Genomic DNA, 23,301 nt, shown 5'->3' on the forward strand with positions numbered 1-23,301 from the left:
TCCATATTTGACCTTGTGTATTCATGATGTACATTCAGAACACCACTTGGGTATGATGCAGTTCTTCTAAAAACTGGGTGTTTAGTTTCACTTTGTGTAGTTTTCAGTTGTGATCAAGAGTCAATGCTGAGGACTTGTGGGGTTTTCAACTGTTTCTTCAAGCTCTTATCCATCACTACCAAACTCTGCACAGCCAAACTCCTGCAGTCTGCATCCAGATCCCCCTCAGCCACATCTGGGAATGGCGAACCATACAAAAAGGACACATTTTTTGCTTGCATTTTAAACAGGAAACATGTATTCAACTCATAGTTACTATTTTATTAAACTACTTTTAGCTGCAGGATGGGCAAAAATGAATATCGCCTGTTAAAACAATAACGTCATAGACAATGCTTGCGTATTACAGGACATCCTGGATCCTCGTCCTCTTCCCAGCACTCAGTGCAGCTGTGTGTGTATTCTGTCCATGAGTGTGTGTTTCACTGAATTAGAAACCTTTTTTTGTTTACCTGCCAGCCAAGATCTGGTCTCAAATAGCTGATCTGCAAGGTCCACCAGAAGGTTTTGACTGGGCATGGCCAGAAAAACGGAGCATACAGCAAAGAGAACGCCTCGTCTTACCACCCTTGGAAAAACAAAATATAAATAAAGCATGTTTGAAGTAAACTATGACTATTACCGTATTTTTCGGAGTATAAGTCGCACCGGAATATAAGTCGCACCCGCCGAAAATGCATAATAAAAAAGGAAAAAAACATGTACCGTATTTTCCGCACTATAAGGCGCACCTAAAAACCACAAATTTTCTCAAAAGCTGACAGTGCGCCTTATAACCCGGTGCGCTTTATATATGGATAAATATTAAGATTCATTTTCATAAAGTTTAGGTCTCGCAACTACGGTAAACAGCCGCCATCTTTTTTCCCCGTAGAAGAAGCGCGCGGTGCATGCTGGGATATGTGACGTTTCATTTCCATTTGTGTGTTTATGTAAAGACCCCAAAATGGCTCCTATTAAGTGTGTTGTCTGTCTAATTATAAATAATGCAGACGAGGCGTGTTAACTGAGTTCTCAACGTTTACTCACAGCGTGCTCATAACCACATTCTAACTGCCAGCATACAACGCTTCTCAGGGCTACCGCGCATGCTCGTAACTATCGTTGCATGCTGGGTAGTGTAGTTGTTATATTTGCTAGCTCATAACAGCACATTGAGAGACACGCTTACGCGCTTAATTCAATACTCGCCGTCATTCCGGGTGGATTGACAAAAGACCTCCAGCCGCTAGATATTGGTGTCAACAGGGCATTCGAAGCTAGACTGCTAACTGCGTGGGAACAATGGATGACAGAAGGCGAACACACCTTCACTAAGACGAGGAGGCAGCGCCAGACGACGCCAACATCTGCCAGTGGATCGTAAATTTGCCCAACTTTTCACTTCGGACACCGAAGACGAAGGATTTACGAATGAAGAATAACTTCAGAAAGTGAGCGCTATGTTTATTTTGTGTGTTGTGACATTAACGTTCGAGCAACATTATGTTGCTATTGCTCTGCACTATTTTGAATTTTACTATGTTTGTGATTGCACATTTGCGTACATTTTGGGAGTGAACAGAGTTGTTAGAACGCTGGTTTTTAATATATTATTAAAGTTTGACTGACCTATCTGACTGTTTTTTTGACATTCCCTTTAGCGCAGCGTAGGCGCGGCTTATAGTCCGGGGCGGCTTATTGGTGGACAAAGTTATGAAATATGCCATTCATTGAAGGTGCGGCTAATAATCCGGTGCGCCTTATAGTGCGGAAAATACGGTATATGTCGCACCGGAGCCGAAAAATACGGTATTTAAAATATTTAAATAAATCATATGCAGTACAGACAAATACAAAAGCAGTACATTATAACTATTATTAATCATACAAATAGCAGTCAGTGAAATAACAACTGTTACATACTTTCCGTACCCACTGTAAATACAATTATCAATATGTTCAATTACCATTCATATATTTTTATATTCCAATTCTTGGGGTGACTAATTTGAACTCTCAAAAACACTCAAACCTCTCAATTTAACACGATTAAAACGATTCAAACTGATCCTTATCAATTTTTGGAACTTATGAATCGTTTCAGAATCGGAAGAAATAAGAATCACCATTCGGATGCGAATGGATTTTTTTTCAGTACTCCTACTTATTAGCATTACTTTTAGTAAATTTACTTTACTAAAATACATTTTCAATTGAAACCGATTCTCGCAACATAATATTTGGTATGAACATGATAATAATACCTTTCAAAATAGGTTACAGGTTGCAAAAGCTCATACTGCCTGCTGATGTATAACGTATACGCACAGCGGGTAAGTGCGCAGATGGCCTAAATACTTTTTTTTTTTAAATGATTCTGAAAAAAAACAACGTTATTCTTATTATGAATCATTTTAGAATCGGCATGAGTAACAATCGCGATTCTGATTTTTTTCAGCACACGTACTTAGTATTAATTATAGTAAATTAATTGTAAAATACATTTGAACTCTTAAGCCCTAAACACCTAATATTAAAATTATAATACACTGCCAGAGAAACTGTATTTTAAAGTGGGGAACCCTACCTAACATTACTTACTGGTCAGCATGGTAGCGTAACGTCCACACAAAATCTAGCAGGGCATGACCCATTTGTGCAGCTATCTGTACGGGCAAAATGAAAAACAAAAATAATATTAATTATTATTATTGGGTTAGCAAAAAAAATCTGCTATTTCAACATTATGCATCAAAAAGACTGTACTGGAGTGTTCACTGCCAGATGCATAAAGAGCCCCAAAGTGTGGATCAGCCTGCCCAATACTAGGTGGTCATTCCCCAATAGGTCAAAGGTAACCTGAGGCCTGCAAGACATTCAATAAAAACACATACATGTTTTCTATTGCCAGTTCAAATATATAAATGTGTGTGTGTCTCAATCACTTGTCATAATTCCTGAGGAGAGGGAAAAAGAAATATCCAGCCACCGGTGAATAGCGGTTGGGTGTGGCCTGAGCTGGAAGCTTGGTGATTCCCTAAAGTAGACATTAAGGCATTAAAAATATATATTACCGGTATTCAAAAAATTCAGAGTGTGTTTATTTGAACTACCTTACTGATACGCTTGGTCTTTGCTTGAATGCGCTTCTCAACAATCTGCTGCCAGGCCGCAGTGTTCTTAGCCGAATATGGAGTCAAATCTGTGGCTACGGTTGGATCGGTGTTGCCTGGGGTTGGCTTAGAGAGCTCCTGAGCTGCTGCAGCAAGAACCTGGGGAGTACAGGACATAACTTCATGGATCCATCTTGACATCAATGGCCCATCACCCAATTAGAACTAATGTTTTTTGTAAACCTCCAAGATGTCCAGTCGCTGTCGAAGGCTGTAGTTTAAGGAGTAAAACTCTGTAGTGAGGTACTCGGTCACCTGCAACCAACGATAATACATCAGTTGGAAATGAGTGTTGTATGTTGTATGTTGTGAGAAAAATGGGAGATCATACCGGGATGCAGTCAGTGACTACGAGCGCCACCATGATAGCCTGTCTAAGCGCCAGAAAGCCATTTATGCTATATTTATCCTCCATGTGGAGGAGGACTTTGGTTAGCTGGACACTGATCTGAGGACACATAAAATAAAACGAGATTAGACAAAAAATGCTGATATTTAAAAAAATAAATCATTAGTGAAGTAGATAATTATAAACTCTGCTCAAGCACCAGCCCCAGAGTTGCCTTTTTTTCGCTGCAGGTCTTAGGCCTGCCCCTCTTCACCTTCCATCATTCCCAACTTTATGTAAATATAATGACAAATCAGAGACTTAAAGAAGAAGAGGCAGAATTGTTATACTATCTGTAACATCCAGGAAGAAATTACATCAGACAGCTTGCAAAGTGTCTCACCTACTGTATAAGCTACGTGAAAGAGCCCAGAAATGTTTTTCTCGAAATGTTTGCAGTATTTCCAGATTCCCAAAGGAAACCTTACAATGTATTAAATCCATAAACTGCTATAAAATTGTACAACATTGAGTAAATGGCGAGAGATTGTGATGTAGAGAAATCCCATATTTTTATAAATTTTCCCAAATTTCCTATATTTTGAAATGCAAATGTTGATGCTCCTCCGACCTGCAGAATTAGACACACGTAATAACGGTGTTTGTGAAATCCCCTGATGTTGTTTGGTGCTAAATCAACCACAACATTAGTGCCGCATTAATATTATGTCGCTACTGGTTTGACGTTTCTTCAAAGATAATGTTAAAAATACAACAACTTAAATCCTGTCCAACTGTTTACTGACGTATACCATTCATGTTTAAATAACTTCTACTGCAAATGAGTATCAGCTCCAAATATTGGTTATCGGCCTCCTTGACTACTAATAATCGGTATCTGCCCTGAAAAAAACACATTGGTAAATCTCTAGTTCTTCGATTTTGGTTTGCTTATTTTTTTTAAATGTGGTAGTCTGATGCAGTAGACTTATGAAACAGTGTGCATTACAATCATAAACGAAAATGAGCACAAAGAGGTGAAGGGTATATGTATCCATCAGTTTTTTGTTAACGTGCACGAAGCGCATAGTATTTCGCAGGCTTTGTCGTCTTTTAATTGTATTATATTTGTATTATTATATTGTGCATGTTTGCACGTTTTGTGTTGAGTGGCCATTTATTTTTAGAACACTTGGGTGTTGAAGCAATGGCAACAAATAGTATTCTATTGCTTTCATCTATTTCAGTTATCAACACTCACAACTCTGCAATAATAACCTTTATTAAGTTCAACAATATTAAGCAACACATTTCATTCACCAAATTTGTATTCCCTCCATGTTCCATTTCTTGCTTTTTTACATTTTGCACATGTTTTTTAAAAACCTTTCTTCCCTTGACACATTTAAATGAAAAAATGTAAGCAAAAAATGTTTTGCAAGTGTAAACATATAAACGTTATGCTGTGAATGCTTTATCAGTATATCAATGGATACATAGAAGCAGGGCTTGAATTTAACCACGGCAACCGTCCGCCTTCATTGTTTGCCGTAATGCTCTCAAAAATTGACCAGCATCGGCGGCAAGAACATGCCTTGATCACCCCTGACTTTTTACCAATTTGCGGTAAAATTCCAGACGGTTAGTAATACCGTCTAATTTTTTAATTACAGAAAAAACATAATTTATTAATGCATTTTAGGCAACACGAAGTCAGGCGCATGCGCACTAGCATCGTTTGGCTTGATAATCATGGCGGACTAACAACACAGACTTTGCTCCGGAGATTTCCCCTTGGAGTAAACAGAGTCAAGCTATTGGTTTAACGTCATTTTACCTCGCTTCCCAGCGTGTGTTTAAGGGCGCACTGCTGTGTTTAGATGGAGAAAGGTGTGGACAATATTGGAGACAGAAGCACTTGTCCCCACACTAAAAGTATACAGCGAAGGAGAAAAACTATTTGATGTTGCTTTTATTTTCTCAATATAACGTCCATCAGCTGCTGTGACTGAGAGTTAATGAGGTGAGGAAACATGCAGCAGGCAATATGCCGTGAACGTTGTCACAACTTCTTTATAAAGTTTTTAGTTTGTTGACAGGGACGCTCACTCATCCTTTATTTAACTGCAAACGGCATCAGTGTTCAAATAACATCAGTACTAGCTAAAATGTTTTGTCATCTCATCGAATTGAATGCAGGCTGTGACAATTGTGTATTCGATGTGAGAGGTATTACTCCGGGTTTTTTTGTTGTTGGGAAAACTGTTGCACTGAACCACTAGGGAGGCATTGGAGAAGAACAAAGCTTGTTTATTAGACTTCATCTTCATTAACCAAACTGCTTTGTGTTTTATTTTGATATAAAAAATATCAATAAATAAATATATATATATTATAGGGGTGTGAAAAAAATTGATTCGAATTCGAATCGCGATTCTCCTGTTGTGCGATTCAGAATCGATTTTTTTATTTTTTTTATTTTTAAAAAAAATTAATCAATCCAACAAAACAATACACAGCAATACCATAACAATGCAATCAAATTCCAAAACCAAACCCGACCCAGCAACATTCAGAACTGCAATAAACAGAGCAATTGAGAGGAGACACAAACACGACACAAAACAATCCAAAAGTAGTGAAACAAAAATGAATATTATCAACTACAGTATCAATATTAGTTACGATTTCAACATAGCAGTGATTAAAAATCCCTCATTGACATTATCATTAAACATTTATAAAAAAGAAAAAAAAAGAACAAGTGTCACAGTGGCTTACACTTGCATCGCATCTCATAAGCTTGACAACACACTGTGTCCAATATTTTCACAAAGATAAAATAAGTCATATTTTTGGTTCATTTAATAGTTAAAACAAATTTACATTATTGCAATCAGTTGATAAAACATTGTCCTTTACAATTATAAAAGCTTTTTACAAAAATCTACTACTCTGCTTGCATGTCAGCAGACTGGGGTCGATCCTGCTGAAATTCTATGTATTGAATGAAAAGAGAATCCTTTTGAATTGAAAAAAAATCAATCTTGAATCGAATTGTGACCCCAAGAATCGATTTTGAATCGAATCGTCGGACACCCAAAGATTCACAGCCCTAATATATATGTGTATATATATACATACGGTATATATATATATATATATATATATATATATATATATATATATATATATATATAGGTATATATATATATATATATATATATATATATACATATACATATATGTGTGTGTATATATTAGAGATGCCCGGTTTGCGGACACAACCGCGGATAAACCGCGGGTCGGGCGGGTAAAAATAGATTTTAAATAGATGCGGGCGGTTGGCAGTTGAACCAATTCGGAAATATATATACATAGTTAAATGTTGTTACCCACATACGAAAAACGAGCAGCACTCTTTGAAACAGTCAATTATTCATCAGGCACCGCGTCCCAGCAACAAGTGGCGCAAGTGAGCGCTCCTTCAGCGCAGCAGGGCGCATTTTAGAGGCCAGGCGCTCTCGCATGAATCCTGGCACTGTAGATGCCATTTTATTCCTGCATAGTGCTAACAAAAAAAAGTAAGTAGACATACGGTTGGATATGTTAAACGAATTAGTCTACGTTACCTATAGGCTATACCAAATAAGCCCATGTCTAACCTATATTGAGTTCGGTCAGCTAAATAATTTTGATGGTTACGTGTTGTTTGGGCGCACTACAATGCAAAGGAATTAAGGCAATTGCGTTGTTTATTGTGTTTTTTTTATATTCGAGATATACTACTATGTGTGAATAATTATTTGGCCTCGCTTTCAAGTGAAGCGCATCTCCGATTGGCGACAATGTAAGGCTACTTAGCCTGCTTTGTTTGTCGCGACCGTCTATTTTCATTATTATTCAAGTTTGATGATAAAGTGCAGTCTGATGGGTTTGATTCCCCCCCTTCAGCTATTTGCCTTGGCCAATAAGTTGCAGGTAATTTATTATTATTATTTATTTAATTTATTTTTGTTTAAATAGAGATGACATACATATGTTATTGTATAATTTAAGTTTGTGCGTGTGATTGACAGCCTAAGGCTTATGAGGCACATTTTTTATTTATTTTCTTATTTCAACTTAAAAACGTATGAGCCTATGCCTATGCCTAGAACATAGGCTATGTGTTTATCTTTATTTTCCTGCCTGTCGTTGACAATGGAGATTGTCTGATATTTTGTCATGGCTGCAGATCAATCAATAAAGGTTCATCTTTGTCGCGAAATTGTTCACTGCTTCACTGTGCACCCCGCCCTCGTCCCTATTTGAGCATTATAACGTTAACAAGTTAATATTCATTGAAATAAATTCAGAACATTTTTTTTACCTAACGAAAATATAGGCCTAGTCTTTCTAAAACATTTTTTTAACTTCTTAAAAGCCTCGTTCTGCTTTCTGCAACTGCGCACACAAAGTGTGAGGAACGCACTCCTGATCTGAGGGCATTGGCAACAATAGTCAACACTTTCTTAATGGAAATGACAATAATATTATAATAATATTATCACGCATTAATATCTCTTAGGCACTAATGCGTGGCCAAGATATATTAATGCATGGCACGCATTGAATGTCTCTGCTCCATTGGATCAGTCTCCTTTCTTTAACAGGCAAAAGCTTTATAACCTCACTAATGCCTTGCATCGTCTATATTAGATATATAACAACGAGCGGGTGCGGGCGGGTGTGGTTTTGATAAAATGTTGGTTGGCGGATGGTTGACGACTTTTGTGATGCGGTTGCGGATTAAATAATTGCCTATCCGCGCATCTCTAGTATATATGTGTGTATATATATATATATATATATATATATATATATATATATATATATATATATTCGATTTGGAGTTTGATTGTCCTCTTGGCCCTCACTAAACCAACCAATCTCTACTATTTATTTGTTTATCCAAGTGCTTTGGCCTTTTTCTTTGAGGTGGAAAAAGTCGCAAATGAGGTCAGTGTGTTGTTTTCTGCAGCGAAAGACTGTATTCCTTCGATACGTCACATTACATCCATGCAACGTGACTGTCACCTAGCGACCAGTGTACAGTACTATATTTTTTAGCTGTGCTATTTAAATACAACACTATAGATTTCAGGCGAAATCTAATAAATTTGACTATATTAATTAGTAAACATAAGATTGGTAATAAAGTGCATAGTGAGTATTTTACAAAAAAAAACCCTCACAAAGCTAAATGGGGTTCAGCCAAGTTTACATGTCATGAAACAATGTGAAGCAAAACAAGGCGAACAACTACTGTAAGAGATTACTTGCGTTTACGTTGCCAGTGTACCTCTTTGGTTGCAAAGGCGTTCTTTCTCACCAGACCCTCAGTGACCCGCAAGCTGAGCTCCACGCGCTCCGGCTCCTCAGAGCAAATCATGTCTGAATGGCACAAGAAGACGACAATGTCAGGACATAATGAGCAAAGAGAAAACCAAAAGAGTGTAGAAACATACTTTCCAGACAGTCTCGCAAGTAGCGAGGTGGCGAGACTTTATTAATTTCCTTATCCGCCGACATGTCGTAAGGGGTCAGCTCGTCATCGCTACAACAACAATGAAAGACACAAACTCTGAATATAGGACAAACTCTTCTTTTCAAGACTTATTTTCAATCAAATGGTTGATGGCAATAAAAAAGGAAATTATATTTCTTGGTTCTGTTTGATGCCTTTGCTTCATTGATCACCATGTCTTGTCTGGTGTGAGTGTGTTTGGGGCCACCTGCTGGTTGGTATGTATAATCGCAATACTCCAAATAAAGTATAAGACTATACTTAGACTTGCCAACCCTCTCAAGTTTCCCCGGGAGAGTTCCAAATTTCAATGCCCCTTGCAAAAATCTCCCGGGGCCATTAATTATTCTCACAATTTCCAACTTCACCAGGTGCCATCTCCGGCCAGACAATAACGGTTACACCTCGGAGTCAAGCGAGGCAATCAGAACAGAAGAAGAAGAAAAGAGAGAAGAAGAAGGAGACATCATGTCTCAGACATGGCGAGTAATATGTGTTCCCTTTTAAATATTTCCCTAATTCTGAGGTCTGAAGTTTGGCAAGTATGTATAAAACCACAAGCAACTTTAACATGTGTGTCAAACTAAGAAGGCATTTAATGTAGTTAAATTACTAAAATACAAATTATACATTGTAGTTTAAATATTTACCTATCTAGTTCAGAATCTGCATCATTTTCCAATGGCGCCTTTTCTGATATATTTTGTGATGTGGATGGGCTTGCTGTGATCTCTTGAGGAGGGATGATCCTGCAGATAGCATTAAATATAACCACCTTACAACTCAATTTGTCATTGTTAAAACAACTAAATGTATTTACCCATCTTCAGAGTCAAGCTCTGGTTCGTCATAAGTCATAAGAGAAAGAAGTTCTTGAGTTTCCTCATCCGGTTCATACTACAACAAAGAAAGTGTTCAACAGAATGATCTGGAATTGGCCAAACATTGTTAGAATGGAGGTTCAAACGCAACGATATGGACAAAAATATTGCAGCATTCAGCAAACAAAAAGTGGAAATGGGACAAAATATGGAGTTGGTCCCACTTTGCAGTTATAAAGGCTGTGTTTCAATTAATGCACTGTCACACTTCCACTTAACATTTTGAGTGCACTCACATTGAGGAGTACGACAAAATGCAGTGCGCATCAGCACCTGCAAGTTACAACAAACACACCCTAAAATGCTGAGTGTGCACCGTTCGTCATTACCATTTTGGCTACGCAGCGGAAGGGGAGGGACTAAAGGCTGGCATGTACTCTCGTGTCACATAGCTTGCGTCCCCTCCAACGGTGTCTTGATTCGTTTATAGCGCTTACGCAGGGGCTGGCGCTTGACTTGTGATTCTCCTTCGAAAACACTAAGGGGCAATGTCTCCAGAATAAGCACACGCAGCTGTCCTTGACTTGATATTTACCTTCTTGTGAAGAGTGAGCAATAAAAAATGCAATAAAAATCAACATCTTTGTTGGCACCGGATCTAATTATTCAGAAACATCAGTTTACTTGTTTGTTTATAATGTATATTTTCAGTTGTATTGACCTATATTTTGTCTATTCTTTACTTTTATGCTGCCCTTTTTTTGCTGCAGCTATTATATTTAATGTCCATCCATCCATCCATCCATCTTCTTCCGCTTATCCGAGGTCGGGTCGCGGGGGCAGCAGCCTAAGCAGGGAAGCCCAGACTTCCCTCTCCCCAGCCACTTCGTCCAGCTTTTCCCGGGGGATCCTGAGGTGTTCCCAGGCCAGCCGGGAGACATAGTCTTATTATATTTAATGTAATCTTTATAAATGGTAATTGTTATATATGTATATGTATGTACTGTATATGTATGTATATATACATATATATTATATGTATATACTGTATACTGTATATACTATATGTTATATTCTATATTGTTATATATTATGGTACATTTTAGGTCTACTTTTTACTTTTCACACTCTTTTTGTGCCCTTGTGAGCGTTTATTATTTTCCATCCTTTGTAACTGAGCTACAGTGTAAAAACAATTTCCTTTGTGGATCTTTAAAGTATGTCTAAGTCTAATTGTAAGTCTAAGTCTACTTTAAATGGATGCTTTACTCAAAAAACCAGAGAGAAAGACATTTGTGAATATGGGCTGTGCAACTCCTGAATGAGCCGCGACAGAAGACGGGCGAATATGCAATGCTATTCATTCGGCTGTTCGGGACATGGGACAAGACATAATTAAGTATTTTAAAATAAACAAAACTGTTATACTATTGTACTGACATGCTGGTGTTAATATTTATGTTCAGGTGTAGTTGATGTTCAGAGTTCACATGTTAGCGAACATACCGTGCCTGAAAGATGACTGACGGAGAATAAGGAAGTGTTGTGTGGGTGAAAGAAAAAGACGTGTCTGCACGAGAAAGAATATGTGTCAGAATTGAACCTGTTATTGCACAAGATTGGCAATAAAAGTTCAAAAGCGTGTCGTTCTTTATGTAACTTTTTTTGGACCCAACAACACAATAAGTGCAAATCACTCTACGGAGACAGCCCTCGCAAAAATGACTAATGATCTACTGCTAACGATGGATTCTGATGCGTCATCTATGTTGCTGCTTCTTGATCTTAGCGCTGCTTTCGATACCGTCGATCATAATATTTTATTAGAGCGTATCAAAACACGTATTGGTATGTCAGACTTAGCTTTGTCGTGGTTTAACTCTTATCTTACTGACAGGATGCAATGCGTCTCCCATAATAATGTGACCTCGGACTATGTTAAGGTAACGTGCGGAGTTCCTCAGGGTTCGGTTCTTGGCCCTGCACTCTTTAGTATTTACATGCTGCCGCTAGGCGACATCATACGCAAATACGGTGTTAGCTTTCATTGCTATGCTGATGACACCCAACTCTACATGCCCCTAAAGCTGACCAACACGCCGGATTGTAGTCAGCTGGAGGCGTGTCTTAATGAAATTAAACAATGGATGTCCGCTAACTTCTTGCAACTCAACGCCAAGAAAACGGAAATGCTGATTATCGGTCCTGCTAAACACCGACATTTATTTAATAATACCACCTTAACATTTGACAACCAAACAATTACACAAGGCGAATCAGTAAAGAATCTGGGTATTATCTTCGACCCAACTCTCTCCTTTGAATCACACATTAAGAGTGTTACTAAAACGGCCTTCTTTCATCTCCGTAATATCGCTAAAATTCGTTCTATTTTATCCACTAGCGACGCTGAGATCATTATTCATGCGTTCGTTACGTCTCGTCTCGACTACTGTAACGTATTATTTTCGGGTCTCCCTATGTCTAGCATTAAAAAATTACAGTTGGTACAAAATGCGGCTGCTAGACTTTTGACAAGAACAAGAAAGTTTGATCATATTACGCCTATACTGGCTCACCTGCACTGGCTTCCTGTGCACTTAAGAAGTGACTTTAAGGTTTTACTACTTACGTATAAAATACTACACGGTCTAGCTCCGTCCAATCTTGTCGATTGCATTGTACCATATGTCCCGGCAAGAAATCAAAGAACTCCGGCTTATTAGTGATTCCCAGAGCCCAAAAAAAGTCTGCGGGCTATAGAGCGTTTTCTATTCGGGCTCCAGTACTATGGAATGCCCTCCCGGTAACAATTAGAGATGCTACCTCAGTAGAAGCATTTAAGTCCCATCTTAAAACTCATTTGTATACTCTAGCCTTTAAATAGCCCCCCTGTTAGACCAGTTGATCTGCCGTTTCTTTTCTTTTCTCCTCTGCTCCCCTTTTCCTTGAGGGGGGGGGGGGGCACAGGTCCGGTGGCCATGGATGAAGTGCTGGCTGTCCAGAGTCGGGACCCGGGGTGGACCGCTCGCCTGTGCATCGGCTGGGAACATCTCTGCGCTGCTGACCCGTCTCCGCTCGGGATGGTGTCCTGCTGGCCCCACTATGGACTGGACTCTTACTATTATGTTGGATCCACTATGGACTGGACTCTCACAATATTATGTCAGACCCACTCGACATCCATTGCTTTCGGTCTCCCCTAGAGGGGGGGGGTTACCCACATATGCGGTCCTCTCCAAGGTTTCTCATAGTCATTCACATCGACGTCCCACTGGGGTGAGTTTTTCCTTGCCCGTATGTGGGCTTTGTACCGAGGATGTCGTTGTGGCTTGTGCAGCCCTTTGAGACACTTGTGATTTAGGGCTATATAAATAAAGATTGATTGATTGATTGATTGATTGAAGTAGAAAAACGACACATTCAGTAATTATTTTTTTAGAGCGCATCGAGATATTAAGTACACAATATCAGTATGCATGAAAATGTTCAATCACTGTTGCTTTATCACATAATAATTTTTGCATTTCAAGCACAACGACAGCTCTCTGTGTTCAGGGACCCTCCTCGGCAAAAGCTGACCAATCACAGCTCTGCATTCCACGTTACCGTTGACGCGAAGCTAGGATTTTTGGGAGGTGCACGTCAGGGCCTGCGGGAGAGTACGCAGGGGGAGGAGCAGGACGGCGTGGCTTACGCAAGTTATACGACGCAACAGTATACACCAGGCTTATTAACTGGAGTGGTTGCAAGTACGGAAGTGCGGCAATCGAAACAACAGCCATAGATAAAGCTAACATATAAATGATAAATGGGTTATACTTGTATAGCGCTTTTCTACCTTCAAGGTACTCAAAGCGCTTTGACACTATTTTCACATTCACCCATTCACACACAGATGGCGGGAGCTGTCATGCAAGGCCCTAACCACGACCCATCAGGAGCAAGGGTGAAGTGTCTTGCTCAAGGACACAACGGACATGATGAGCTTGGTAGAAAGTGGGGATCGAACCAGGAACCCTCAGGTTGCTGACACGGCCACTCTCCCAACCTCACCACGCCGTCCCAATATATAATGGCAATAATATAAAATAAAGTGCGTATAATATAATATATACCGTATTTTCCGCACTATAAGGCGCACCTAAAAACCACACATTTTCTCAAAAGCTGACAGTGCGCCTTATAACCCGGTGCGCTTTATATATGGATAAATATTAAGATTCATTTTCATAAAGTTTAGGTCTCGCAACTACGGTAAACAGCCGCCATCTTTTTTCCCCGTAGAAGAAGCGCGCGGTGCATGCTGGGATATGTGACGTTTCATTTCCATTTGTGTGTTTATGTAAAGACCCCAAAATGGCTCCTATTAAGTGTGTTGTCTGTCTAATTATAAATAATGCAGACGAGGCGTGTTAACTGAGTTCTCAACGTTTACTCACAGCGTGCTCATAACCACATTCTAACTCCCAGCATACAACAACGCTTCTCAGGGCTACCGCGCATGCTCGTAACTATCGTTGCATGCTGGGTAGTGTAGTTGTTATATTTGCTAGCTCATAACAGCACATTAAGAGACACGCTTACGCGCTTAATTCAATACTCGCCGTCATTCCGGGTGGATTGACAAAAGACCTCCAGCCGCTAGATATTGGTGTCAACAGGGCATTCGAAGCTAGACTGCTAACTGCGTGGGAACAGTGGATGACAGAAGGCGAACACACCTTCACTAAGACGAGGAGGCAGCGCCAGACGACGCCAACATCTGCCAGTGGATCGTAAATTTGCCCAACTTTTCACTTCGGACACCGAAGACGAAGGATTTACGAATGAAGAATAACTTCAGAAAGTGAGCGCTATGTTTATTTTGTGTGTTGTGACATTAACGTTCGAGCAACATTATGTTGCTATTGCTCTGCACTATTTTGAATTTTACTATGTTTGTGATTGCACATTTGCGTACATTTTGGGAGTGAACAGAGTTGTTAGAACGCTGGTTTTTAATATATTATTAAAGTTTGACTGACCTATCTGACTGTTTTTTTGACATTCCCTTTAGCGCAGCGTAGGCGCGGCTTATAGTCCGGGGCGGCTTATTGGTGGACAAAGTTATGAAATATGCCATTCATTGAAGGTGCGGCTAATAATCCGGTGCGCCTTATAGTGCGGAAAATACGGTATATATAGTATAATAAAGTGCGTCTATGGGAATTGTTCAGTTTCACATCTATTCTACTTTGGCGTCTACCTTCGCCCCTGATGGATAGATAATTGTTTAGAAAGTGTGTTTCAAGATTTTTTTGTGCCGTTAAACACTGACCTCAAACGTGAGCTTGGTTCCGTTAATGTTCATGCGGGAGCTCAGACACTCCCCCACCACCATGCCCATGTGCCTGACACGCACCACATTGCTATCCAGGTGGCTCTGCATGCCTCCCAGCATGCACTGCAGCAGCTCTGCAACATGAAAAAACACACCATTAGCGACTGCGGTATAATGCCCCAAAAAGGATGGGAGAGGGAGCAGTGGTACCTGAGCGTAACTCCTGCAGCTCAGCGTCATCCAGCAGACGGACGCACAGCAGCAGCGTCTTGCTGACGTACAGCTGCTGCTCCAAAGGTGTGTGTTTCACCGCGCTGGGATTGGCCCACGCTTGGGATACAGACCGCAACACCTAATACACACACACACTACTAGAATCACACTACAACTTGATATGCTAATACTACTCACTTGGATTAACAGCAGTCTTCTGTCCTTGTCTGCAGCCAGGTAACCAAGTAAAACCCTCAACGTGCGAGTCTAGGTGAAAAAAAGAATAAATGCTTCATCATATTTGATTTACAAACAAAACTAAATGTAACAACTTACTTCATATTTGTATTGTAGTAGGAGCAGTTTATGTGTAATGACAAATTGGGCCGTTTTATTGGTTAACACAAGATTCCCTATGATTCTACCCAAAGCATCCGGCCTGGGGGGAAAAAAGAACACAAGTTAATATCATACTGACACAAATATAAAACTTAATATTTTCCCTCTGAAAAAATCTAAAAGGAGGTAGATTTCTATTCAGAGTCTAGGGATCTATACATCCAAACCAACGGGTGGCACCAAATGACTTCACTCCCCAAACAAGTCAGAGCCTTTCTTCCTGTCACTCACACACACCAGTAGCTGGTTAAAAAAAAGTGTCTCAAAGGTTGGGTAAGTCAGCAAGAAAGAGGAGGAATTATGATGCAGATTTTTTGAAAACTCATTAGAGTTGCTGAAGAAAGAATTTTTAAGAATCCAAATTTAAAAAGACGTTTTTAGGCCATCTCTGCGCTTACTTAATGCGCATACATCATACATCAGCAGCGAAGAGACCCTTTTGTAACCTGTAACCTGTTTTAAAAAAAGGTTTTATTACAATCAACATTGTTAAAATCGAGTATCGCTTTGAATCGAGAATCGATTCTTAACCAAATTGTCACCCCAAGAATTGGAAGTGAATCATCAGTTGTAAGATTCCTATCCCTTATTATGGTGATCAATGAAGCAGAGTCATAAAAACAACTGTCTGTCAGCTAAGAAATATGATGTACTTTTTAAAAATTGCAATCTACTAATTGTTATTTATTGCACACATATTGAAAACATACATGTTTCCATTTAGAGCTCCTACTCTTTCAATGAATTATTACAATATTTAGCAGGACTTTTCAGCGTCTACAGGGACAAGTTCTCTTGTCGTACAATAATACATACACACTGTACCCCTCATTCATTGGAAGTGCTCTTTTTCTACAGTTGTAACCTGCATTTATCCAAAATGTCTCTATCTTTATTATTCACACATCCGATGTGCAGTCAATGGCTATAATTTATCTATGAAACAGTTATTAGGGATGTTCACATTAGGGTTTTATGCTGATCATCCCCGAGTGAGATCGGCCGATACCAATACAGACCACATGTATAAACTGTACAGTTTTCAATAAATGTATTGTAAGTGCTATTGACAATGTAACAATATCAAAACTAGTTATTTATTTTCTTTGATTACAGACATTTGTCTAATCTACCACTCACTGAAATCATTTTTGCGCTCAAAGTCCTCCTGTGTCCACCGACTTATTCTCGGCATTTATAAAAAATGTAAACTACCTAATCACTCTAGTATTGATCACATACTGATAATACCCTTGGTATTGACGCCACCTCCTTGTACTGACTCTGACAATGCTGACACGCCAACAGTTGCTGTTATATTAACATCTCTCTACTCTTATTAATCTACTTGTTAATTTATTGTTAATAGCTGCTTACTTTTCACTGTTCCATCGAGACTTCCCAAACTTTACTGAGCACTAATTTCTTGGTGTTGTTTCAAACTAGCTTAACTATTAATTAACATGCCAGCTCCTAGCTTGCTCTCAGTGTGTAACATGTTTAGCCTAGTCCTCCAGTGATAATGATACGTAACATACAAAATACCTGAAGTTACAACCACCATGTGCCACTTTTTTTCCGGGACCGGTCGGAACCCAGTTTTTTTTTTTAAGTTTATTTTCACAAAAACTGGCATTAAAAAAGAGGGTCTGTCTTACATTCTGAGCCCTCTCATATTCATAATAATTTGGTAATTAGAGAAGCATGATGATAAAGCACTAAAGCTATGCCAGCATCCTCACCCACGAACAGCCTGCAACAGCCCGGTGAGCACACTCTCCATCCATCGCTGCGGAACGTTTTCCAAAAGCTTCCAGCAAACCCTCTGCCACACCATGTCTGTGCGCGTGAGGGCGGACATTCGAGGGCACATCACTGCCAGCATCAAACCTACAAGGAAGTAAACTAAATCAGTTATTGGGAACATTTATGGTGGAACTATAGTAAACACGCTTTGGGCTTTAAATTAGGTACACATAAAGAAGAGCTGTATAGAAAATGATGGCATTAAAAACATGTTAAAGCAGATATTTTGGCATAATGAATCTAATACAGTCGTTCCTCGTTTGTTGCTGTTAATGGGTTCTGGAACGCAGTAATCAAATTTCAGCAAAGTAGGAATCATTCATGATAAATCAAATATTTTCAAATCTAGAGCATTAAAAATAGGTTTACGACTTTCTAAATACGTTTTTCAACATTATTAGAGCCCTCTAGACACGTAATAACACCCTCCATTTAGCTGTACACTCCTTTAAATCAATATAGTAATGCTGCCTAGTAGCCATGATACTAAACAGCATGCTCTGATTGGTTTGGTCTCCTCTAGTGGCCAATACTACTGTAATATTGATATTTTGTTTAGCCATTTTTATGCTTGAAATGCTCAATTTATACCAAAAAAGAATGTAATATGCTTTAAGAAAATAAAGAAATATACGCCATATAGTGAAGCACCAATAATTGAAGCGCCATGTGGCGAGGGCAACTGTATGTTAATTATTCTACTTTGCAACAGCCCGACATCACAGTAAGATATGTTTTTTTAAATTGAGGCACTGCTTGTACATTTTCTCCTTATTGACATAACTAAATACTGCATTGACCTGATTATTAGACATCCAAATATTGGGAGGGAAAATCAGGAACAAAATCCAAGTACATTGCAATAAAAATGGGTATTATATTACTATTATTTAAAAATTAGCATCATAACTCCTCGGCTCTCTGCGACGTGGTTGTCGTGTTTAAGTGTGACCGGAAGAAATGCTCTGTCGTCTTGTCTTGCATAAATGTCTAGTCCCTGAATGTAAGACAACATGTCTTTTTAAGACTTTCTAGGTGTTAGTATTGTTATATTTGGGTCACGGATTAATACAGTATATATGACTTGAGTAGATGATATGTACGGAACAATTAGGAGACTATATCTAAAGCTTCATAGGTCCTGTATATTTACTTACCACTATGTCCCTGAGCACATAGTTTCCCAAGAGTTTGAGACACAAATACCAAGGAACAGCTTGTGCCATCTGTTAAAGACCAAAAGACAGATTAACAATAAGAAATATCGTTATATTCTACAAATGCCATGCGTCACCTTTGAGTGCCTTGCATGTGCGCTCCAAGGCAGTGAGCATGGCCGCAGCCAGTAGAGGATAGTACTGCTGAGGAAGAAAGGCGGGTTTGTTCTTGTGACGCAGTTTATTGGCAATGAGGTCCGGCAGTGCCGCTATTCGCGCTAGGAGAGCCTCTCTGAGCTGCGGGGAGTCAGAGGGTCCAGTTTCCAGGCAGTAGGACCACAACAGATCAGCCATTAGACCACTTTGAAGGAATCTCTCCATGATGTTAATCAAGTGGTCCAGATTTGAGCCAAGCCTGCAAAAACGCAGCATATGTTAATAGACTAAATGCTCAGCATGCTTTCTTCTATGTATCTCGTACCTTAGCCCTCCGATTCCCTCCATCAGTACCATGAGAGCTTGTTCAGGAGGACCACGGAGGAAGAGGCTATCCCATAATTCGGAGCGCTGTGCAGCCGTGAGGCTGTGAAACCAGTCGGCCTGAATGTTGTGTACCAGGAACTGAAGGGTGCGAGTGAAGTGAGACTTCCTGAACTCTGTCCTCTGGGGGGAAGTGGTTGGACTCAGTGGTCCTTCATCCAAATAGGAGTGGATTGTTTGAAGAGCACTGATGGCATCTTGTTTAGGGGATGAGGAAGAAAGGCTCCTGATACACTGGGACACTTCCAGACGAACGTCATTTGTCAGGATAGGAAACGCCATCTCTACTCACAGCCTCACATTAGACACTGCTACTAAATAAAAGACAATTAGAGAAAGTTAGCATCAAATCAAATCAAATCAAATCAACTTTATTTATAGAGCACATTTAAAATTTACCACAGGGGTAGCCAAAGTGCTGTACAATGAGCAGGTTAAAAGATAAAACGAGTACCGAGCAAACACAACACAACACAAACAGAACATGATAAAAAATAAATAATTAAAATAGAATTAATAAAAACATAAAAACAGGATCACAGCAGGTGTATTATGGGGCGCCATTGCAGGATGGATATCACTCAGTGTTAAAAGCCATGGAATAAAAGTATGTTTTTAAGAGAGATTTAAAAACAGGAAGAGAGGAGGCTTGTCTAACACTCAGGGGTAGGTTGTTCCAGAGCTTGGGAGCAGCAACGGCGAAAGCTCTGTCACCTCTAAGCTTCAGCCTTGTGTCAGGGACCGTCAACAGCAGCTGATCGGCTGATCTTAAGGATCGGGTGGGGCAGTAAGGCTGAAGGAGGTCGGAGAGATAGGTTGGCGCGAGGTTGTTTAGACATTTAAAAACAAATAAAAGGAGTTTAAAATGTATTCGGTAACGCACAGGGAGCCAGTGAAGGGACGCTAAAATAGGGGTGATGTGCTCACGTCTGCGGGTCTGTGTTAGCAGACGAGCAGCAGAGTTCTGCACGAGCTGCAGGCGGGCGAGGGAGGCCTGGCTAATGCCTACATACAGGGCATTACAATAATCAAGACGAGTCGAGATAAAAGCGTGGATTAATTTCTCAAGATCATGTCTTGATAGAAGCGGTTTCACTTTCACTATTTGGCGTAATTGATAAAAGCTTTTTTGAACGACGCTGCTGATTTGTTTTTCGAATTTAAAATCTGAGTCAAACTTTACCCCCAGGTTTGTGACAGAGTCGCTGAGATACGGGGTCAGAGTGCCGAGGTCAACGTTGGGGGAGGGAGAGCGACTTGGACCGAACAACATAACTTCTGTTTTATCTTCATTTAGGCTCAGGAAGTTAGCTGAAAGCCAGACTTTGATGTCGTGCAGGCAGTCAATAAGACGTTGAACCGTGTTATTTTGTGCCATGGGAAAATAAATCTGGCAATCATCGGCATAAAAATGAAATGCAATACTGTACTTCCTAAAAATAGAACCAAGGGGGGAGAAGGTAAAGCGCAAATAAAATTGGGGCAAGGATTGAGCCCTGGGGGACCCCATGTGGTAAAGGAGCTGTGGACGACATAAAACTGTCTACTTTTACACAAAAACTCCTGTCGGTTAGGTACGACCGGAACCAGTTGAGGGCGACGCCCTTAATGCCCACACAGTTCTCAAGACGAGTGATTAAGGTGGCGTGGTCGACGGTGTCGAACGCAGCAGACAGATCTAAAAGCACCAGGACAACATATTTACCAGAATCAGTGGACAGGAGGATATCTGAAACGTCATTTCGCAATGACGTTTCAGAGGCACACAATATAAAACTAAATACAATGTTTTAATAAAAATATCTATAGATTACTGTATCTACTACATACTATACCATTACTACTAATTATCCATCCATCTTATGTTACACTTAAATAGATGCTAGCTAGTAGCCTACAGGCTGGCTACCCATTGAATTGACAACCTTGTTTAACAACGCAAACAAAAAAAATAGCATTTTCTTTTACAAATAAATAAAGATAGATACGTCAAAAGTCTTACTTTTTAAGTTAAGAACTGTGTTTCAACAATAATTTAACCGATAAAGACATGTCTCGCCGCGTTGAACCGCAGCCAGGTGCGCCGTCAAAATAACTCCGTGTTAGCAAAAGGGAGAAAAGAATGGTTCCGCTTTCGTGGACCGGTGTTGTGCCGGATAACGCACCCCCGCCGTAGAATGCTGGTGGTGGCACATTACCGCGTTCTATCGCAACTCTGGATTTTGAAATATGTATAACACATCTGCTGCATTCTTTTGCGGGAAAAAGTTTATTCGAGTTGATTTGAAAGTGTTATTTCTGTACATAAATGCAATGTATTTGTATTGGTTATTTGTACAATGGCTATCTGCTTCTGTGGACCGGCTTCTTCTTCTGTTTTTAATCCGGAAGCCGCACTTTACCGCCACCTATCGCAAGGTGAGTCATTGCAGCCTGATTTGAAATTGGAAAATTTCTTTCTGCATTTTTTGCGGAGAATAGTTTAATCAGTGGTGTGCCGTCAGCAAAGCCTTCTCTGCTGGCCTAACATAACCAGAAATCATCATCCATCCATCCATCCATCTTCTTCCGCTTATCCGAGGTCGGGTCGCGGGGGCAGCAGCCTAAGCAGGGAAGCCCAGACTTCCCTCTCCCCAGCCACTTCGTCCAGCTCCTCCCGGGGGATCCCGAGGCGTTCCCAGGCCAGCCGGGAGACATAGTCTTCCCAACGTGTCCTGGGTCTTCCTCGTGGCCTCCTACAGGTCGGACATGCCCTAAACACCTCCTTAGGGAGGCGCTCGGGTGGCATCCTGACCAGATGCCCGAACCACCTCATCTGGCTCCTCTCGATGTGGAGGAGCAGCGGCTTTACTTTGAGCTCCCCCCGGATGACAGAGCTTCTCACCCTATCTCTAAGGGAGAGCCCCGCCACCCGGCGGAGGAAACTCATTTCGGCCGCTTGTACCCGTGATCTTGTCCTTTCGGTCATAACCCAAATCTCATGACCATAGGTGAGGATGGGAACGTAGATCGACCGGTAAATTGAGAGCTTTGCCTTCCGGCTCAGCTCCTTCTTCACCACAACGGATCGATACAGCGTCCGCATTACTGAAGACGCCGCACCGATCCGCCTGTCGATCTCACGATCCACTCTTCCCTCACTCGTGAACAAGACTCCGAGGTACTTGAACTCCTCCACTTGGGGCAAGATCTCCTCCCCAACCCGGAGATGGCACTCCACCCTTTTCCGGGCGAGAACCATGGACTCGGACTTGGAGGTGCTGATTCTCATCTGAAATCATCATAATAATTAAAAATACTACTAATTTTTAATGTACTTTCCCTAAATATCTAAAATAATTAATATTCTCTTCATGTCATATTATGCTCCTTCAAGTGCTGTTGTTTTTAGGTTAGAGTTTTTATCCAATCAGAATTCAGCTAGCTGATGTTGCCATGCTTTACCAAATCTGCCTTCAGAATCAACAATGTCTGTGCACTGTAAGTGAACCGGCACATACAGTTGATAGGTAATTGCCATAGCCAATCAGACACCAGTTGTTGGAGTCCCAAGTGAGTATCCAATCACAAGTTGAGAAAACAGGAAGTGGCACCGGAGCCATAGAAAGCCACAGAAAACTCACCGGTACTCACAAAGATGGAGAGCAACATGTTGATTAGGTGGCAGATATATATATTTGCAAGGCCATTTTCAAGGAGGATATTTAAAGAGAAACTTTACATTTACATTTTAAACTCCTTTTATTTGTTTTTAAATGTCTATACCTCGCGCCAACCTATCTCTCCGACCTCCTTCAGCCTTACTGCCCCACCCGATCCTTAAGATCAGCCGATCAGCTGCTGTTGACGGTCCCTGACACAAGGCTGAAGCTTAGAGGTGACAGAGCTTTCGCCGTTGCTGCTCCCAAGCTCTGGAACGACCTACCCCTG

At 40.4% G+C, this 23,301-nt stretch overlaps 1 protein-coding gene across 2 annotated transcripts; it reads right to left on the reverse strand.

Annotated features, from left to right (window-relative positions):
- Nucleotides 1–21,521, reverse strand: telo2 (TEL2, telomere maintenance 2, homolog (S. cerevisiae)). 2 transcript variants are annotated; one of them, XM_061967623.1, is made up of 21 exons: nt 21,374–21,521; nt 19,313–19,685; nt 18,969–19,246; nt 18,832–18,900; nt 17,611–17,758; nt 15,806–15,908; nt 15,668–15,736; nt 15,467–15,608; nt 15,254–15,390; nt 9,933–10,009; nt 9,763–9,861; nt 9,054–9,142; nt 8,888–8,979; nt 3,547–3,663; nt 3,399–3,470; nt 3,156–3,314; nt 2,988–3,079; nt 2,809–2,908; nt 2,644–2,708; nt 513–628; nt 1–235 (listed from the first exon to the last, which is right to left on the reverse strand). In XM_061967623.1, the coding sequence occupies exons 2-21, from the start codon at nt 19,651–19,653 to the stop codon at nt 114–116; spliced, it is 2,487 nt and encodes an 828-aa protein (XP_061823607.1). In that variant the 5' UTR covers nt 19,654–19,685; nt 21,374–21,521; the 3' UTR covers nt 1–113. The 2 variants fall into 2 exon arrangements, with proteins under 2 accessions (XP_061823607.1, XP_061823608.1); XM_061967624.1 differs by having other exon boundaries at nt 19,313–19,682; nt 21,374–21,478.
- Nucleotides 21,522–23,301: the final 1,780 nt, after the last annotated feature.

This window comes from Nerophis lumbriciformis, linkage group LG11 (genome assembly GCF_033978685.3).
Source record: "Nerophis lumbriciformis linkage group LG11, RoL_Nlum_v2.1, whole genome shotgun sequence".
Lineage (NCBI taxonomy): Eukaryota > Metazoa > Chordata > Actinopteri > Syngnathiformes > Syngnathidae > Nerophis > Nerophis lumbriciformis.

Excerpts from the sequence above, each read along its gene's own strand:
- telo2 (XM_061967623.1), bottom strand. The coding sequence starts at position 19,653 with ATGGCGTTTCCTATCCTGACAAATGACGTTCGTCTGGAAGTGTCCCAG. Across the intron at positions 19,247-19,312 it reads GAGGGAATCGGAGGGCTAAG|GCTTGGCTCAAATCTGGACC; the intron begins GTACGAGATACA and ends GCGTTTTTGCAG. Across the intron at positions 9,143-9,762 it reads GCAGATTCTGAACTAGATAG|CGATGACGAGCTGACCCCTT; the intron begins GTAAATATTTAA and ends TTGTTGTTGTAG.